The sequence below is a fragment of the Vanellus vanellus genome (genome assembly GCF_965231255.1).
Source record: "Vanellus vanellus genome assembly, chromosome: 22".
In the NCBI taxonomy this organism is placed as follows: domain Eukaryota; kingdom Metazoa; phylum Chordata; class Aves; order Charadriiformes; family Charadriidae; genus Vanellus; species Vanellus vanellus.
The window spans coordinates 699,072-716,815 of record NC_138927.1 but is presented as its reverse complement, the minus strand read 5'-3'; the positions used below and the strand labels follow the sequence as shown (position 1 = coordinate 716,815).

The 17,744-nt window shown below is 42.4% G+C and overlaps 1 protein-coding gene across 1 annotated transcript; it reads left to right on the top strand.

Annotated features, from left to right (window-relative positions):
• Positions 1-1,748: 1,748 nt before the first annotated feature.
• STX12 (syntaxin 12) lies at positions 1,749-16,871 on the top strand (the record flags this gene model as incomplete). The annotated part of the gene is made up of 9 exons (XM_082494276.1): positions 1,749-1,860; positions 5,148-5,217; positions 7,211-7,310; positions 9,150-9,287; positions 10,162-10,205; positions 12,104-12,209; positions 12,677-12,749; positions 13,806-13,888; positions 15,375-16,871. 9 exons carry the CDS (start codon positions 1,749-1,751, stop codon positions 15,465-15,467), a joined length of 819 nt encoding a protein of 272 aa, XP_082350402.1. The 3' UTR covers positions 15,468-16,871.
• Positions 16,872-17,744: the final 873 nt, after the last annotated feature.

Sequence of the window (17,744 nt, the reverse complement as noted above, 5' to 3'; positions counted from 1 at the left end):
GATTTGAAAGCTAGCATTGCATTACTAGCTGAACAAAAAGAGGTAAGGAGAGACACTGTGTAAAAATATTATCGATTTTTTAAATCATTTTTAAATGTAAATTGTTCTCAATATTTAGAAAGGTTCTCTATTTTTTATATTTCTAATTGTTTTCCTCCTAGTTTATTTTCTGATATTGCTAAAGTGATAATTTTGTAATCTCTGTGGATACACATTGAAATATTCGTGCTTTTTATATGAAAATATCTTTTATTGTGCTTATTGTACAGAAATGGACACATCAACAGCTTCACTAACAAATAAACACTGAAACGCGAAATCAAATACTGAACTGCACCAAATCAAAACTGAATTGCTTCAGCAAGGTGACATGTCCACCTCCCCCATCAGCACCTGCTACTGAAACCAGGAAGAACATCTACTCTTCAGCCACTGACCATCTTTTGCCTTTGACTGAAGCCTTAAATATGGGCTCATCTGCGTAATAAATGTTCAGTGACTTCGTTAATTTATTGCAAGGCATTGTTAGCAGTGAAGCAATTTCCTTCTTTAGAGGCTGCATTTTCAGGTAACAGGGCTATTTATACCAGCAGAGTGAATACCACTTCAGTATCTTCAGGATTGGTGCAAATGTTTTTGTACAATCATTTTTTTGAGTTCAGGTATGAGTCCCTCCAGTGGTGGTGCTAAAAAAGCACCTATAATTTAGTTCATTATATATTTCAAGCTGAAATTAAAACAGGCAAAACCCCCTAATTTTACAGCCTTGTTTTGATTAATTACCTGACCAAAGAAATTATGCAACTGGTTATTTAAATTGCTCTGCTGTTTCAAAAAAGGCATTTTCCCAGGAGACAGTATATGTGTGTCATGTTTTGAGACGCAAGTTAAAGTAGTATTATACAGAAAGAATCTCATAATTGTCTTTGACAGCTCTATAGTAATGGAAAGATAAGGGATAAAGTTTAATTGCAAATTGTTATGTATGCTCTACTTCTACACAATTATTCATTATTCTCCCACTGTTTTATTGACTAGTTATAAATTCTAGGCCTTTTAGAAAGCCTAGAGTATCCACTGCCTTTCAGAGGTGCTACAGCAGGGTTTATCTAATGAGGCATAAACCATTAGCTACCTGGTTTTGCATTGCATTCACACAAGCACGGGCTGTGACCAGAACAGCCTCGGCCTTCCCTGGGCCTGCAGTGAGGCCTTCCCCCGCTTCCCCCGGGCGGGCCCCGGCGTTTGCCCGCAGGATGAGGCGGGTCAGGAAACGGCCTGTTCTAACAGAAACCACCAGTGCCTTGATGCGGCCCCTCCACACGGGCCTGCCTGGGAAACAGCCCAGGACACAGCTTTCCCTCACAACTAGCAGATGGTGGCATTGCCCGGTAGTGAAACCACGCGCTCAGAGCCACGGCTCCTCCTCAGCGCCCTCCCAGGCAGCCATGGCCCAGGGCGCCGCGGACACCCGCGCCGGACTGCTCCTCAGCGCCCCCGCAGGCAGCCATGTCGCCGCCGGCTGCCCCTCAACAGCGGGCGGGCGGGCGCCCCGTTGCCATGGCAGCCCGCGCGCTCCCCGCTCCTCGAGCGCGCAGGCGCCGGCGGCCGCGCCTCGCGCATATGCTGGCCCTCGGTCAGCAGCGGCCGCGCATGCGCAGAGGTCGGCGGAGCTCTGTCAGCTGGGCCCGGCGGAGCTGCGCTCCCTCCAGCCGTTCATCCCGACTGATCGACCGACCGACCCGGCCATGTCATACGGCCCGCTGGACCCCTACCGCCCCGGGGCGCCGCCCCCGCCGCGGGACTTCGGCGGCATCATCCAGACATGCAGCGCCAACGTGCAGCGCATCGCGCAGTACAGTGAGTGCGCCCGGGGAGGGGGGGAAGTGGGGCGGCCCGGCCCGGCGGCGCCCTGTGAGGAGCCCGGCGGCCGCCTGGCCGGTGGGGCGGGGGCCGGGCTCCTCGTGGTCCCGCGCTCCTCGGGGTCCCGCGGGGGCGCCGGGACTGGCAGAGCGTCCGCCGGGGCGGTGCCGGGCGGGCCGAGGGCTGGCCCGGCCGCCGGTACCGGGGGCCTCGCTGGCCCGTGGCCGTGGGCACACGCCAGCCGGTGGCTGAGCTTCCTCCTCCCTGCCTTGTAATTAACGGCTGGCGTGCTGCCGCTGGCCCGGGCGGAGTACGCGCTCCTGTCGCTCTTGATGCGGTGTTTGTGTCATTCTGACCAAGCTGCGGTCTTCCCCGGCGGCAGTGACGCCCTCTGTCACCCCTGGCAAGAGCCCGGCTTCTCCTTCGCCGTCAGGTGCCTTCAGTGAGGTGCTTAAGTGGAACAGGCAGCGCAGTGTTGTCACCCTGCCTCGTGCGGGGCGTCTGGGAGAAGCTGCTGTCGCAGAGATTTCCGAAGGCTGCTGTTAACTTGCCCGTTTCCTCTTAAATGTGCTGGCAGAGTTCTGCAGGGAAGTGTTCTGCTGCATTAAGTAAATGGAGTTGGAGTTTCTTGATCATATGGTTGTCGATAGAGAAAGTTATCAGTATCATAAGCTAATCATTGAAAGTCTAGTATTGATTGCTGAAATACTGCTTATGAAATGAGTCGCTTCCAAAAGAGTCTTTGATATAACCACTTCCTAAGGATACTGCCTTTGCTAAAAAAAGGCATTAATTGTCTATGTACCCATGCAATTTTGGGGGTCAGTTGAACATTGTGGTTCTTCTGAAAGTTGGTGACTTCACTAATTCATAATACAAAGCTATTAATATTGCTGAAACTGCTTTGCTTTTTGTTCAGTCGTGTTTGTTTCCTCATGGTATAGGCATGGCTGCAAGTTGAATTGCTTCAAAGTTCACCAAATAACATGGGTTGCCTGAGGTGTTTTTTTTATTTTATTTTTACAACCCCTGCCTTGCATGGGACATCTCCCTGTGAGCCTCCCCTTCTAAGTAGTTCAGCTTCCCTTTCTCATAGGACAAGCTTTCACTGTCTTGTGACCAGCAGCCATCCTATCTCAGTGTGCTGCCTATCTCAAATGAAACAAATATATCCTTACAGTTTTTATCAAGGTGGGTGGGAACACACAGAACATATGACTTAATGTTATGGTAATTAACTTTATTACACATTTTATAAAAGCTTTCCATTCAAGCCTAGCAGAAGAGATATTGAAGCCTTAAGCCTGTTCTCATTTCTCCTTTCATTCCCTATAGGGAAACCAGCAAGCAAACAGCAGACGCGTCTGACTATTTTTCATTCCATTGGGAAACTGTAGAGTTAGTATTTCACACAAAATGTGCAGAAAACTGGTGACCTGAGCTGGCAAAACTGTTGCTTGCAAGACTGTTACACTACCTAAGCATCTAGAGCAGAGATTCAAATGTTTTGGGTGTAAAATAGTATGCGTAAGTAAGGCTTTACAGCATAAAATTGAAAGGGTTTGGAGACAGGAAGCTATTGAATGAGGGGGCTCTCTATGTTGAGATGTATACCCACTATCCAAAGAATAAAAGTAAAGAGCTCCAGCCCCTTCCTCTGGCCTCCCAGACACTTTGCTCTCATTTTGTGTAGCCTCTGTGCATTGCTGTTGGCTGAGATAAACTAAGCGTAGTGAACTGTTGAACCTGGCTCAGAGCAGGACAAAAACACATCACCTAGTGTGGAAAAGGGGCTCATACAAGAATCTCCCCCAATGGAGAAAAAAATACACATCACAGAGTATCTAGACATCATAGCACAAACGCCATTTGCAAAGTCCTTGAAATCCACACACAGAGTATAGTCCATGTGCCATTTTTCAGTTTGGCCTTCCTGTGGCTGACAGAGCTGTGACATATGTGCAGTCTTGCTTGCTAGAAGCCACATTCAGTCAAGTGTATGAGCTGTAAAAAACTCCTTACTGTATGAAGTCTAGAATTCTCAGCGAGAATGCTCTCACTGGATGCAAAACCTAGAATGCTTGCCTAGTTACTTACTAAATCATATTGTAGCCTTAGCTGAGCTGCCATTGTTATAAGCCATTGGATATCACTTTAAAAGAAGTGGCCTTTGTAGGAATCTGATGTTTCTTCAGCAACACATTTAATCAACTGAAGTGGCTGCTCCAGGCTGAAAGCAGAGATTACACCAGTAGGATGTCGCTGAACTGGAAGTAGCTCTTGTTAAACTCATGAGGTATTTCAACTCGATGCAGGTGCCTATAGAACTATATTAAGTTGATCCTCCTTGGTCTTGCCCCTTTTGATGGCTGATGGGATAGCACACGATTTCATGATTGATTTGAGCCAATCATGTCGTAAGTGGTGCACCCAGCATCTTTGGTAATGCTAAAAACTGTGCATCTGCAGAATAAAATGGATCAGATTGCTGATCTGTCAAAAAAAAAAAATCTTCTGAGGTAGAGGGAGTGGAGAGAGAAGATGGTACTTGCTTTTCAGGTAGGTTAACGGTTTAATGTGATTAATTGTGTGGTTGTGTGATCACTAGTGCCTACACAAGGAAAATAGTGGAAAAACATAGGAGAGAGGGGAGAAAGAGGGCTAGAATATCTCTTCTTGCTATGACATGATTTCAAATTGATGTAAGCTAATTGTGAAGTGCACCATTGCTATCTGCTGTTCTTGAAAGGCTGTGCCAGTATTGCAAAAGATTTGGGCTGTCACGAGTAGAAAAATTTAGATTTTTCTTTTTTTAAACTGATAGCAGCCCTTGGCTTTTTTTTTTTTTTATCAGAGTACTAATAATTTAAGTAACTTTAGAATATGTAAAAGTGGCAACACAGTGTAGTAAAGTTGTTCTGTAGCAGTGATAGCCTAAAATACAGAAATAGCAAGGCTGGTAGAAACAAATAGCTATTTTAGCTGGTCTAAAAAGGTTGAGGAAGAGGAATACGCAAGCTTTTAGCTCCACAGACTTGTATGCAGGGTATGTATGCCTTACTATCACTTTCTTATCTGAAAGTCTGTTAGGCTGGATCATGTCTAAATGGGGATGTTTAAAATACACTTTGTATTTAAAGCAAAGAATGTAAGTGTTGTTTTACCAGCTTAAGTCAAACATTGAGAGAAATCCTTTGGGGGAAGCTAGAAGAATGCATTCAAGAAGAAATAAAACACACTAGAATTTGTCTTACTAACTCATCTTGTGATCTCTTTATCTTCAGCTGCTCAAATAAAGAATTTGATGAGCCAGCTGGGAACCAAGCAGGATTCCAGCAAGCTTCAGGAGAACTTGTAAGTTTTAAATGAGCTAAAATTTGTATACATTCTCTTTCACTTCTGCATGTATTCTTAGAGGAACTGGATTGCTTGCTTTGTGGTGATGCTTTATTAGATAAATTTAATACATTCCTACAAACCAAAAATGACTAGCTGTGTTAAGTAGCTTACTGGACGAATTAAGGTGTTTCCGGAGGACTCTGGAGAAGCCATTCGTAACTGCTGGATAGGAATGATTAGAAACAGTACACCTTATTTAAAAAGGGTAGTAGTACATCAGCCATGCATTAGCTGTAGTTTGAGGACTAGCTATAGTAGCTTCACTTGTGCTTTAGAAGAAATGAATGCTGGACTGGGTATTTGGTCCTCACATAAGAGCAATATGGAAAACCAGCAAGGAAGACCCATAATTGATGAAAAAAAGTAGCTTGTAGTACAGATGGATTTAGGCACTAGAAAGATTAGCAATCCTATATGGCAGCCAAAATGCCACATGTAACTTCAGAAGAATAAGATGCCGATGGGGAACAATATAGAATACATTTAAACAGGCATGGTCCAAACTGACTCTTGGAGATACTGAACAGGGAGTCTGTATGTCTGCATCTTTTGCAAACTTGCAAAGCATAAATAGCAAGTTATGAGAAGAATAATTTCCGGAGTCATAAAAGAAAACTTGAAAGTAAGTTCTTCCATTATCTCTTCATGTGACTGTACCTTGAATTTCTTAATACGTGACATCCCTATTTTTTGTAGTAGCTGATTTTTGGATAAGTTCATAACTTTTGGTAATAGCTACATTTGGAGGATGAGATCAGATTCCAGCTTGGGGAGAAAGAAGCTTGTTTGCCTGAGCTGCTCAGTTGACTTCATCTGTATTTAATTGGTAGATTAAAGAACTAATCACTGGGTGACCTAACAAATGTCTTCCCATTTAATTTCATTGTAGAAATGGCCTTCCTCTTTAAGGTGAGAGTGGGTGCACTCCACAAATTGTCAGCTGCCATAAAAATGTAATACAAAAATGTATGTGTGGTTTATTCATCTTACGTATTGCAGGTCAACTTGTGCAATAATACAGCCTGAATACTTTGATTTGTGTACCTATTGGGCTGAATAGGTGACTTTCACTCAAACATCTTTTATCCATTGAATGCCAACAAAATTGGTTCTTGTTTTAGTATTTTATATTGTCCTGGTTTACATTATTAGTTTTTGTGCATATGGCTGCAAAATAAAACTTGCATTTTTGTTCTCTGTGAAGCACAAGCATTCTTGCAAATAAACTGCATCTTTGATGTACAAGGTGATTTCTTTACGTTAAGTTCAGTGTAACTAATGTCTTTCTGTATTGTGGTACTAATGAAGGTGCTGCTGCACTAGATCTTTGCAACTATAGCTTTGAATTCCAATGTTGTTGGAAAACATAAAGGCTAGAGGGAAAGCCTGGCATTTCCCGAAGTAGAAGCTGGATCATTCCTCTCTCTGACCATTAATTTTCATGAACATATAAGAATTTAATATCTCTGAGTCTCTCTAATTTTATCAAATGTACATTTAACCAATGGAGTTAGCAGTTGTCAAATGAACGGTTAGTTACTAGTTGGTACCACAAGGAATTCACCCTAAAGGAGTGATTATGTTCACTGAATAAAGTTGTCTTTCCCTTGAATTTCTCTGTTATGCCATTGGAGAAAAATATCTTTTAAAAACTACTGAATTATACTAGTTAGCAGGGAGCACAGAACTTCTTTCAATCTTTTTTAAAACGTAGCCCAGAGTCAAGTTGATGGTAAAAGCTGAAAGTACATCTCTGTTCTGTTAGGGTGAAGAAAAAAAAAAAAAAAAAAAAAAAAAAAAAAAAAAAAAAAAAACAACTAAACAAACCCACACCATAAAGATGTGTGATCTCAGAACCCCTACTTGGTCGTTATTTTGGAAACTGAAATGCTCAGAGACTGCTTTTTAGGTAGAAGCTTGTGAACTTGCTTTTGAACTGTTATTTCAGACAACAGCTACAGCATTCTGCAAACCGCCTTGCCAAAGAGACCAATGAATATCTAAAGGAGTTGGGGTCTCTGCCACTTCCTCTATCTGCTTCTGAACAGGTAGGCACACAGAATTTGTCTGGACGTATTTTTTTAAATCACTCATTAAATGAAACTAGCTTAGACCACAACCTCATGAAGCTTGAATTGGCACAGCTGAAGAGACAGCAGCCTTTTGCAATGAAGAAGTAGGGAAATACATTAAACTGGCTACATCCTGGTTGCTTATATGATGCTGGCAAAGCAATGTTTGCCCCTGGCAAATAGCTATAAAACTTACTCACGTGAGAATAAGAAGCCCTAAATGTTTGGGGAGAGCTGAGTATGCAATTCTGGTTTTCTGAATAAATTTCTGAAAAATAATCTTGTTTACCAAGTGCCTGGTGATGCAAGGCAGTGTTTTAGGATAAAGAACTTGTAGCAAACTGCATGTCAGTGTGAAATGTGATCAAGCCAAAAAGCTTTCCCTGGCATGTGATTTATTAGAAGGGGGAACAAGCTGACTCACCTTGCTTGTATTTGAATAAAGCAAAATGTAGCAAGGCAATGATTATGACTTTATCTCTTGCCAAATAGTCCTTCGAGTTCCCCTTTCCTATGGGAAAGGGAAGGGGCAGTCCTCTGCTGTTGGCGTTTTCTTGCTCTACTTCAAATCACTACCACAGTATCAATGTATCTGCCTTTGTGATACTGTTGTGGGATGATCTGTGGATGTGGGTCAGCAGATGTTGTCTTCATCTAATTCTGTATTTAAAGGTTTATATGCCAGTTGCAAGCATGGCCACATTTTGTCTGTTTGTTCAGCAGATATTTTTCAGTTAATCTCCCTCTGGTGAACAAAATCCTGTCTTGTGCATCTCGCTGAATACAGCAGTGACTTTTGAAGCCTAGTGAAGCTTGGACCAATCCAGTCAAAATCTGCATCAACATGCTGAGGATCTCCTCTGGCAGAAGGGTTGTTGCTTCCAGATGGCTCAGATGGAAGTTGCAGTGTATTATGAGGCTGCTGTAGTGGCTTATAGAAAACATTATTTGAAAGCATTTATTTCCTTGAAATGGCTGTTGAATTCATACAAACTCATGGAAGGATTACAATACTGGAAAGCCTGCAGTTTGGGACGGCTGTTGTGAATGTCTCTAACAGAAAACATAAGAACTGTCCAGAGTATTGAGTGTCCTTGGGACAAGCTTTTTCACAACTTCTTGTTTCCCATAACTGGGATGTCACAACACTCAAAGGAGACGTTCTGTGAAGGCTAAATAAGTTGATACTGTAAAATGAGGATGAAAAGGAAAATTATAACTAATGTATTTGGAGAAAAGATACACTGAAATGGTTACTGGGACTAAGGATATTCTTTGATCAGGTAACAGCAAGCTTGTAGTGTGGTATGGCTGGAAGAGATGGCTTGTGAAACTAGGGTAATGGGTGTTGTCATTAGTTCTGGAAGTGTGGGGCTTCCTATATTTATAAGAAAGTTGAGGGAGTTATCTTATCAGGACAAGAGAAAACTAAGTACTACCAGGTTGGCTAAGTAGAGGAATGGAGGGTAAAGGCATTGTAGGTCTACAAAAGGTATGTAATTAAATGTGATAGATTACTGGAATGTGATTTGAATAAGAATAATGGTGTAGAAGACCTTTCTACTTCAGACTTAAAACTAGATTGAAATTAGAGAACCTTATTGCACAAAACTGTTCTGTAATAGGCAAGGCATAGAACATTTGGTATAACAAAATATGATGGGCTTCTTGTTCTCTCCAGTGTCCCAGAATGCTGGAACCGAAAGATCACTTGAATGACAGCATTCATTGTTGTTATTGTGATGATGAGAGTCTGATAGTTACATTATCATGAATGGGAATATCTGAGCACTTGTTTTTGTTCCAATTCTTTAGCGCCAACAGAGGCTTCAGAAAGAACGTTTAATGAATGACTTCTCCGCGGCCTTAAATAACTTCCAGGCAATACAGAGGCGAGTGTCGGAGAAGGAAAAAGAGACTGTAGCAAGGGCAAGAGCTGGCTCCCGTATCTCTGTAAGTATTTATAGGAATTTTGTATTGATATCATGAACCACAAGTCTTTTGAGAGATCTTGCCTACCAACTTCATAGCTGTCTACTGAGCACAGATGAGGCCTCGGTGCATTTGTTTTGTCATTCCAGATGTAAGTACACACTCATTTTGGTGTGCTCCTCATCAGTGTTAGTAGAGGAGGGAAGGAATCCTGGTAGCTGCAAATGGTAGCAGAGGATGAGATGGGCAGTCAAACTATAGTTAATGGCAAAGTATTGGAGGCTTCGCTTGACATCAGCCCTAGACTATAAAATTTAAGAGGTCAGTTGGAAGCTTACCACACCGTAAATTACATCTCAAATCTCTCGCTATGTTTCTTTGTTTTCTTATAGCTTCTGTCCTGCTAACATCTCCAATGTACGTTCAAACCTTCTCCCTATTATATTTTGACAAACCCCTGTGGCTACTAAGAATTCATAATAAAAAGGCCAGTGAAAGTATTTTTCTCCCCTTGCCTTGGGTCTTTGTGTTAACTATGCATTCTCAATTTCTACAATGGAACACATTTATCCATTGGATTATGCTCTGAATTTTTTGCTACAGTGTGAGAGAGGAAGTGGAAAACAATGACAGCTGATAGGAATAAACTGACTAGCTGCTTTTGATCACTCAGTTGTCTCTGATTTGCAGAAACAATGTGTGTCTAAAAATTAAATGTAAAGATGAATCTAAATCTAATCTTAATTAGTCAAGTGAAATCCGAAAGCTGAAGCTGACGGTGGCATTCTCAAAGAACTCTCTGGACAGTATACACCTTTGTCTTCAAGATACTCCTGTTGACTTTGTGCGTGGTCTTAGTAGTCTGCAAGACTAATAATTCATTTATCTCTTCCAGGCTGATGAGCGGTTCAGAGAAGAACAGCTTGTTTCATTTGATAGGTAACAACTTCTTGTACTCTTGATGTTATACTTTTACCTATGTATAACTAAAGTTTTTGTGGAGATACGTTGCTGTAACTTGGGCCAGGCTCTGCTAGCTGGATGCAAAGCAAAAAGTTTTGAAATGCAATTATTACAGTACTCCTAATATATATGAAAAAAAATTAACTGCATATGACAGTATTTTACCCTTCTTAAATGTAGGTTATGTGATTACTGCCCTGAGGGGAATAGCAGCATCCCTAGTATATGGCAGTTGGAGCTCCTAGTTTTCTGGACTGTGAGCACAAGATTACCAGGCAGGTTTTCCTTCACTGTGACTCTTTCCACAAAAAGCTGTCTATTTCATGGGTTTGGGTGTTCTCTAGCAGCCCAGTTAGTGCTATTGCAGAGTAGTGGATGAGGCTGCCTTAAATTCAGAAGTCCTGGACACAGTGCACAAGAAGACAGCATTACTGTCGCCTGTCAGATAGTTGTATCGGTTCTGCAGTAACAGTGTGCCTGCATAGTAGATAGGTTTGTAAAATGTTACGTCAATTCTACAGTGTGGTATAGAGAACTCAAGACAATCCAGAAGCATCTGATTACTGTGTCAGTTTCTACTGCATGTATGTTTGAGAAAACTGGGATGAAATCTGTTGGCTCTATCTGTGTAAATCCTTTAACTTTCTAAATTAAGAGACCTAGCTTACATGTCTCATCTATACATCCTCCCTCTGCAAATTGCACTTCATCTGATCGGCTGCTTGGTGTGCATCCCCTTTGTTAGCCCTGTGCTTTCATTTACTGAGTCAGGAGTGAAAACCCCAGGTTGTTCAGTTATACGGATGTTGTGATGAGTCTGAACACCTTGCTTGCTAAAGCAGGGGGAACCAGCCAGGTACCTGTTCGTGCAGAGGCTCTTAGCTCGGTGAGAAACAGTAGCACACAGCAGCCGCTCCACATTTGAAGTTGGACTTGCGTGCTGCATGTCAGAAACTTCTGCCGTAAATATCTGAAAACCCTACTGTCATCTTAAGGCTGAATTGCTGGATGGGTCAGCTGTCTCTGACCTACTCATGTAGTTTGTCTTCATTTCTTTTGGCACTTTGAGACTTTAAAACTTGCCAGTGTTAGGTAGACAACACTAAATAGTATGTTACAGTGTTTTCCAGCACTGTTTTGAGAAGAGGGAGACATTGCCCTTGAATTTTCTATGCTGAACATGTAGATGGCCTTGTATTGTAGGTACTGCCTTCACTATAATTGGTGTAACTTGTGCAGCAGTTATGAAGTACCAGCTCATCAGGAAAGAAGTAGACTGGGATGCAGAGTTGTTTGCTTTTTAACATCTGGTTCGGTGTGTGTGACTTTAATTTGAAGTTCTTACTGGACTAAGGAGTTAAAATACTAAAACACTTTATTCTTATCTCCAAATGCCAGATAGCAAGTGAGAATCTTTAAATCCAGGTGCTTGTCATGTGTTCTTTTGTTGTGATAACGTTGTGCTTGCAGGCTACTCTCTATCAAAACTTTCACCCTAATTTCTCCTTTTTTGGGGGATCGTGAGAGGGAAGGAAGGTACAGGTATTTAAAAAAAAAAAAAAAAACACAAACTGAAATATGGAGGTTTCTTCTATAATGCTATAGATAACTGTTACATCCTACAGTGGAGTATTCTATGCATGTAACTGCTTTCCACTTTCTTCACTTTTCCTGATCTGTCCCTTTTTTCAATTGTTTCAATTTGTAACTTGTCACAAATCAGTCCTGTCTGTGTACAGTTGCAGGGCCAGGAACCTGGGGGTGGTTCTGTAGGAAACGTTTCAGCTTCAGCTCACTGGTGCTTTCTTGTAAATGGAGTGGGGGAGTACCTATACTCAGAGAAAGACTTGTACTTTCTTTCCATCTCTTTCCAGTGGTGAAGATTGGAATCAAATGCAGTCTCAGGAAGAAGATGTGGCAATAACTGAACAGGACCTTGAACTCATTAAAGAAAGAGAAACAGCAATCAGGCAATTAGAGGTGACCAGTAGATCCTGCACAGTTAACAGTATTGGGAGATAAACCAAAGAAGTCATGCAGTGCTAACTAATGGGATGGGCTGAGGAGATCTGAAGGTGGAGGAACAGAGTTCCTTGTAAAGAGGATTGATGCCAAGATCAATCTCCCTGCTCCTGTTGAAGGAGACTAGGTATATTTTCCTTCAGTGTTGACTGGTGGTCCTTCAGAGATGGTAGGAGCAACTCATGTTACAGTGTTCATATCTATTCCATACTGTGTTAATTGCTAGTGTGATGAAACAAATATTGTGTAGCAGGAATATTGTAGGCTTCTGTGTTAATCCCAAGTTCCACAGATGGTAGCATCAAATCACCTCAGTCAGTGAATCTATTCTGACATTTTGAGAATGGACAGAAGAGGTACTAAGAATGAGGATTAGAAAAATTGTAACCAGTATTTGTTATAACTTGTCAAACTGTTGTCTTCAGGCAGACATTTTGGATGTCAATCAGATATTTAAGGATTTAGCCATGATGATTCATGACCAAGGAGATATGATTGGTAAGTCTGTTTAGATAATAGGAAGTTTCTTCTTAGTTCAATTACATATTTTCATAGAATGGTTAGAGTTGGAAGGGACCTTAAGGACCATCTAGTTCCAACCCCCCTGCCATGGGCAGGGACACCTCCCACCAGCCCAGGTTGCTCCAAGCCCCATCCAGCCTGGCCTCGAACACCTCCAGGGATGGGGCAGACGCAGCTGCGCTGGGCAACCTGGGCGAGGGGCTCACCACTTTCACAGTAAAGAATTTCTTCCTAATATCTCATCTCAATCTCCCCTCTTTCAGATTAAAACCGTTCCCCCTCATCCTACAGCTCCACTCCCTGATCAAGAGTCACTCTCCAGCTTTCCTGGAGCCCCTTGAGGCACTGGAAGGGGCTCTAATGTCTCCCTGGAACCTTTTCTTCTCCGGGCTGAACACCCCCAACTCTCTCAGCCTGCCCTCCCAGCAGAGGGGCTCCAGCCCTCGCAGCATCTCCGGGACCTCCTCTGGCCCCGCTCCAACAGCTCCATATCCTTCTGATGTTGGTCCCCGAGCTGGAGGCAGCACTGCAGGGGGTTCTCCCCAGAGCGCAGCAGAGAGGCACAATCCCCTCCCTCTCCCCGCTGGCCACACTGCTGGGGATGCAGTCCAGGATGGGGGTGGCTTTCTGGGCTGCCAATGTGCATTGCCAGCTCATGGCCAGCTTTTCACCCCCCAACACCCCCAAGTCCTTCTCCTCAGGGTTTCTGTCAATCCATTCCTTGCCCAGCCTGTATTTGTGCTTGGGATTGCCCCGAGCCAGGTACAGGACCTGTCACTTGGCCTTGTTGAACTTCATGAGGTTGGCATGGGCCCACTTCTCCAGCCTGTCCGGGTCTCTCTGGATGGCATCCCTTCCCTCCAGCGTGTCAAACTCGCAAAACAGCTTGGTGTCATTGGCAAACTTCTTTTGCCTGCATAGATTAAAATTTCCAGTGTTTTGTGTAAGAAAATTACTGTATTTCTGATTATTTTTTTTTTAAACACTGAAGCTCTGAAATATTTTACAATGAGTTCTTTTATTTTTCCATAGATAGCATAGAGGCAAATGTGGAAAGTGCAGAAGTCCATGTGGAAAGAGCCAGTGAGCAGTTACAGAGAGCTGCCTATTATCAGGTAATATTATCTGTATGCTTGCATTATGGTCAATGCAGTTGAGCAATAACGGAACAGGCATAGCAAGACATACACTGAGGACTGGAGCACACCAAACAAGTTATTAAAAACAGCTTGTGCAAGTTGGCACTCACTCAGAATTGTGCTGCAAGAAATAGATAAAGCACTTGAGTCAAAAACACGGTATTGAAATTACCCTTCTTCAGAGGATATGTAGTCAGTCTGTTCCTTCATGTAGGTGTGCTCAGCAAGTTTAAGTGTGTAGCTGTCTCTGCTGTTTTCAGGAGTTAGCAGAACAGTTAAACAAGAACAAATCCTCATGTTGTATCCATCTTGTAAACACATCAGCCAAGACACTGATGTGCAGAAATCCTTGCCCAGACTCGAGAAACTTCTGGTGACCGGGATTAGCAGCACCCTTCTTCTGCTGAGTTTCTGTATCCTGTAGACTGTCTTCCCTGTCCCATCAAATATCTTGCAGTGGTTCTCACTGCTGTTTAAGTCTCCTTTGTGTATGACATTCAATGTTTTCTGTAGGTTCCTTTTATCATTATGGTCCCTGTAGGTGCAGGTTCTGTGAAGGAACAAGGGTTCTGCTTGTCAGTCCCATACAGGTTTTCACTGCTAGGACTTCAGGCTTCTACATAAGATAAACATTGGACTCTTTCAAGCTGTTAAGTGGGGAGGTACTAGAAGGCATTAAAACTCTAGTGCTGTTGAACGCAAGGGAGAGGAAGGAGCTTGTACCATCTGGCAGCATATAGTAGTATTCTCTATCTCCCTGGCTTCCTATATAAAGTTTTGAGCTATTTCATAAATGTAAGTTTGAGAGCTATTGGACATGTATTGAAAGTGCTTTTCTGGATGGAGAAGGAAGTGGTTATATATAACTATCCTCAAATCCTTAGATACTAAGTTAAAAATATTTGGTGTATATGGGCAGACTGTAGTTTCCTATGATGAATAAAGTGACCAAAGCTGTAAAATCCAAGTACAGTAACTGTATATTAAATAATTTAAACGGTAAATGCAATACTATTTCCACATGAACTCCAAGTGGTGATTGTATCAGAGAACTGCTTAGCAGTTTTATTAGTCTTACCTGGAAAAGCCGAATGGTTAGAGATGTTTGGCTTTTCTTTGAAGCCATGGTGCTGTCTGTTAGGATGAAAAGCATGTGGTAGATCTTGTCAAGTTGAAGTAAAGCTTGCATTTTCCTTTAGAGAAACAAAACTTGTCACATTTTGATTTAACAGCAACTCTTAGACTACTGTGGTCCTAAAACTAAAAAAGTTTATCTGTAGGATTATGCAGTTTAAGGAATATGTGAAAGTGTTCAGACTACACTGGTTACTTCTCCTGAATAAGCATGGATATCGAGTGCTCTAGTTCACCAAAGTTAGTAACATTAACCGGTAGACTTGCTGTTTCCTCTTACCATCTGTTCCTGGTGTCAGTGGCTTTTTTTTTTTTCTTCTTTCATTAGAAGAAATCGCGTAAGAAGATCTGTATCCTGATTCTTGGTCTTGCTGTGGCTTCTATAATCATAGGATTAATTATCTGGGGAACAAAAAAATGAAATCTTCACATGGAACCTAGTCTCATTACTGAGATTTTTTTTCCTTGGGAGCGAACAGGCTGACTAGTCTCGGGAATGAATTGACCACCCTGAGAAAGCACAAGCTGGAACTACTTCTAGTAATAGATATTAGCAACTAATGTGCAGATAACTAGTATTTGGAATTAGTGAACCATGGAGACAGTATTTATCAGTTTATATGCAAATTATATTGTTTTATGTAACAAAAATATTGTGGTTTTGCTTTCTGTAATGTATTATTCCCTGTCCCAACTGTATGCTGAAGTGTGATCAATAATTGGAGATGTCTTGTTTTTGACAAGTGGCACAACTTTAACATTTTATATGTATAGGTAACTTTGGACTGGAATAAGAATGACATTCAAAGAGGGCACAACACAGATTCACTTTATCTTAATCCAGCAGTTTCTAAAGTCTCCATTACCTGCCCCATGGTTTTATTAGTCTCCAAGTGGCTGTGGTTCTAGATTCTCTTGAAGAGAAAGATGTTACAGATTGGAAAAGCAAGGAGGGAGAAGTATCTGTGGATAATAGTTGAAACCACTGCGTGCTGGTCAGTTTAGCCTTGAGACTTGTAAGTGTGGTGTTTATTTTTTTTGAGTGTGGTTGGAGTTGTTTGTTTTGATTGGTTTTGGGTTTTTTGTTGTTCGGGTTTTTTTTTTTCTTTTCAAAAATGCATCATTTGAGGACAGGATGTTCTTTGACTTATAACATAACAATGCAACTTCCTTAGAGAAACTAGCTGGTGGTTTATTATTGGACAGATAAATCTCTTCCAATGCTCACTGTCAAGCACTAGAAATACAAAGTTTAGCTCTCGCTCCTAATTGTTTTGAGAAGGTTCCAGGGAGAAAATTGCACAAAGGTGAGGAAGTGGGCACCTAAGTTTACAGGCTAGCAAGATAGATGAGTATTAGCTGAAATCTTGCTTCTAAAGAAGTACTCTCGAAGCTCACTTGTACTGTAGTAGTAAATACTGTGTGGCTTGTGAACATCTGATGTTTTCCATTTTTTTATGAAACAGAAAGTGCAGAAACTGGCTGAATGAAGTGCTAGGTTTTTCAGACCGAGGATGTGTGTGCAAATGAAGATCAGTGGTTCCAACTGTCTTGCTAGTAGAGCTGGACAGAATGTAGCAGCCACTCCCTGCTTTAATATATCTCTGAACTGACATGCACTGAGGGAACAGTAATCTGTCCAAAGCCCAATGGAGTGTGGTAAATGCAGCATACTGACCCATTTTGTATTTAATCCTTATTCCATGTCTCCTGTATAATAAAGTAAATGTGAAAGCTGGGAAGGGAGTGTGTTCTCCCAATTGCACAGTGGTTTGCACTATTGCGCCATCATTCCATCTAATAACCATCAATAAACACTTTTAAAAGCCTATGTCAGAGCTTCTTTCTCTTGCAGTTTAGACAGTGGTATGGGTATGTTTGCAGTTGCCTCTGCAGTAAGCAGGGTAGAAGACTATATCAGTTACAGCAGTTTCCTCCAGCTTTAGTTCTCTGGTCCCTGATTCTTAAGAATGGAAGCTAGCTGACAACACCGAATGACTTTCACGTGGATGTACACAAAACTCCTCTTGAGAGAACTTCAAGTCTTTGCTGAGCATGTACGGTAAAATCTGGGAAGGGGAATGCTCCTTATTTAAAATAGTTCTCCTAAATGGTAGAGCCAGCTGCTTTGTGCAGTGCCAGCTGCAGGGATGTCATATCTCCATATGAAAATGAAAGCGCTTGCCTTCTCCCCATGCTGAGATGAGAGCCTGGGTGCATATTGGTAGGATCCATCCTCACTCTAGCCTGTTTTAGTCCTCTGGAAGCTGGAATTGAGAACACCAGTCCAGCTCGCTGGACTCAGGATTGCCTGTAATTGCTTGTCTCCTTTCTCCACTTTACATCATTGAACTTGCAGTGGAACTGCTGCGGTCTTGATGTTTCTGAGCGTGAAAAATCGCCATTGGAAGCTCTCGGTTCCGGCACGAGGCGTTCCTGTCTCTGGGCTGTGTGTTCCACCGCTCTGGGAGATGCTGGAAACTCTCTCGGGGCAGGCTGGCGCCGGCCGAGGGCTGAGCCTGCTCCCCGCCGCTTCTCCCGGCGGCTGTCCCCGCACCGCTCGGGTGCGAGGCCGCTGAGCCACGGCTGCCCTGGGACGATACTGGAGAAATGCGATTTTTTTTCCCTCGTATCAGCCCAATTATCAGTTCTTGTAACGAAGCACGTGACTCGGTTACCCGCCACCTAATCGGTTTTC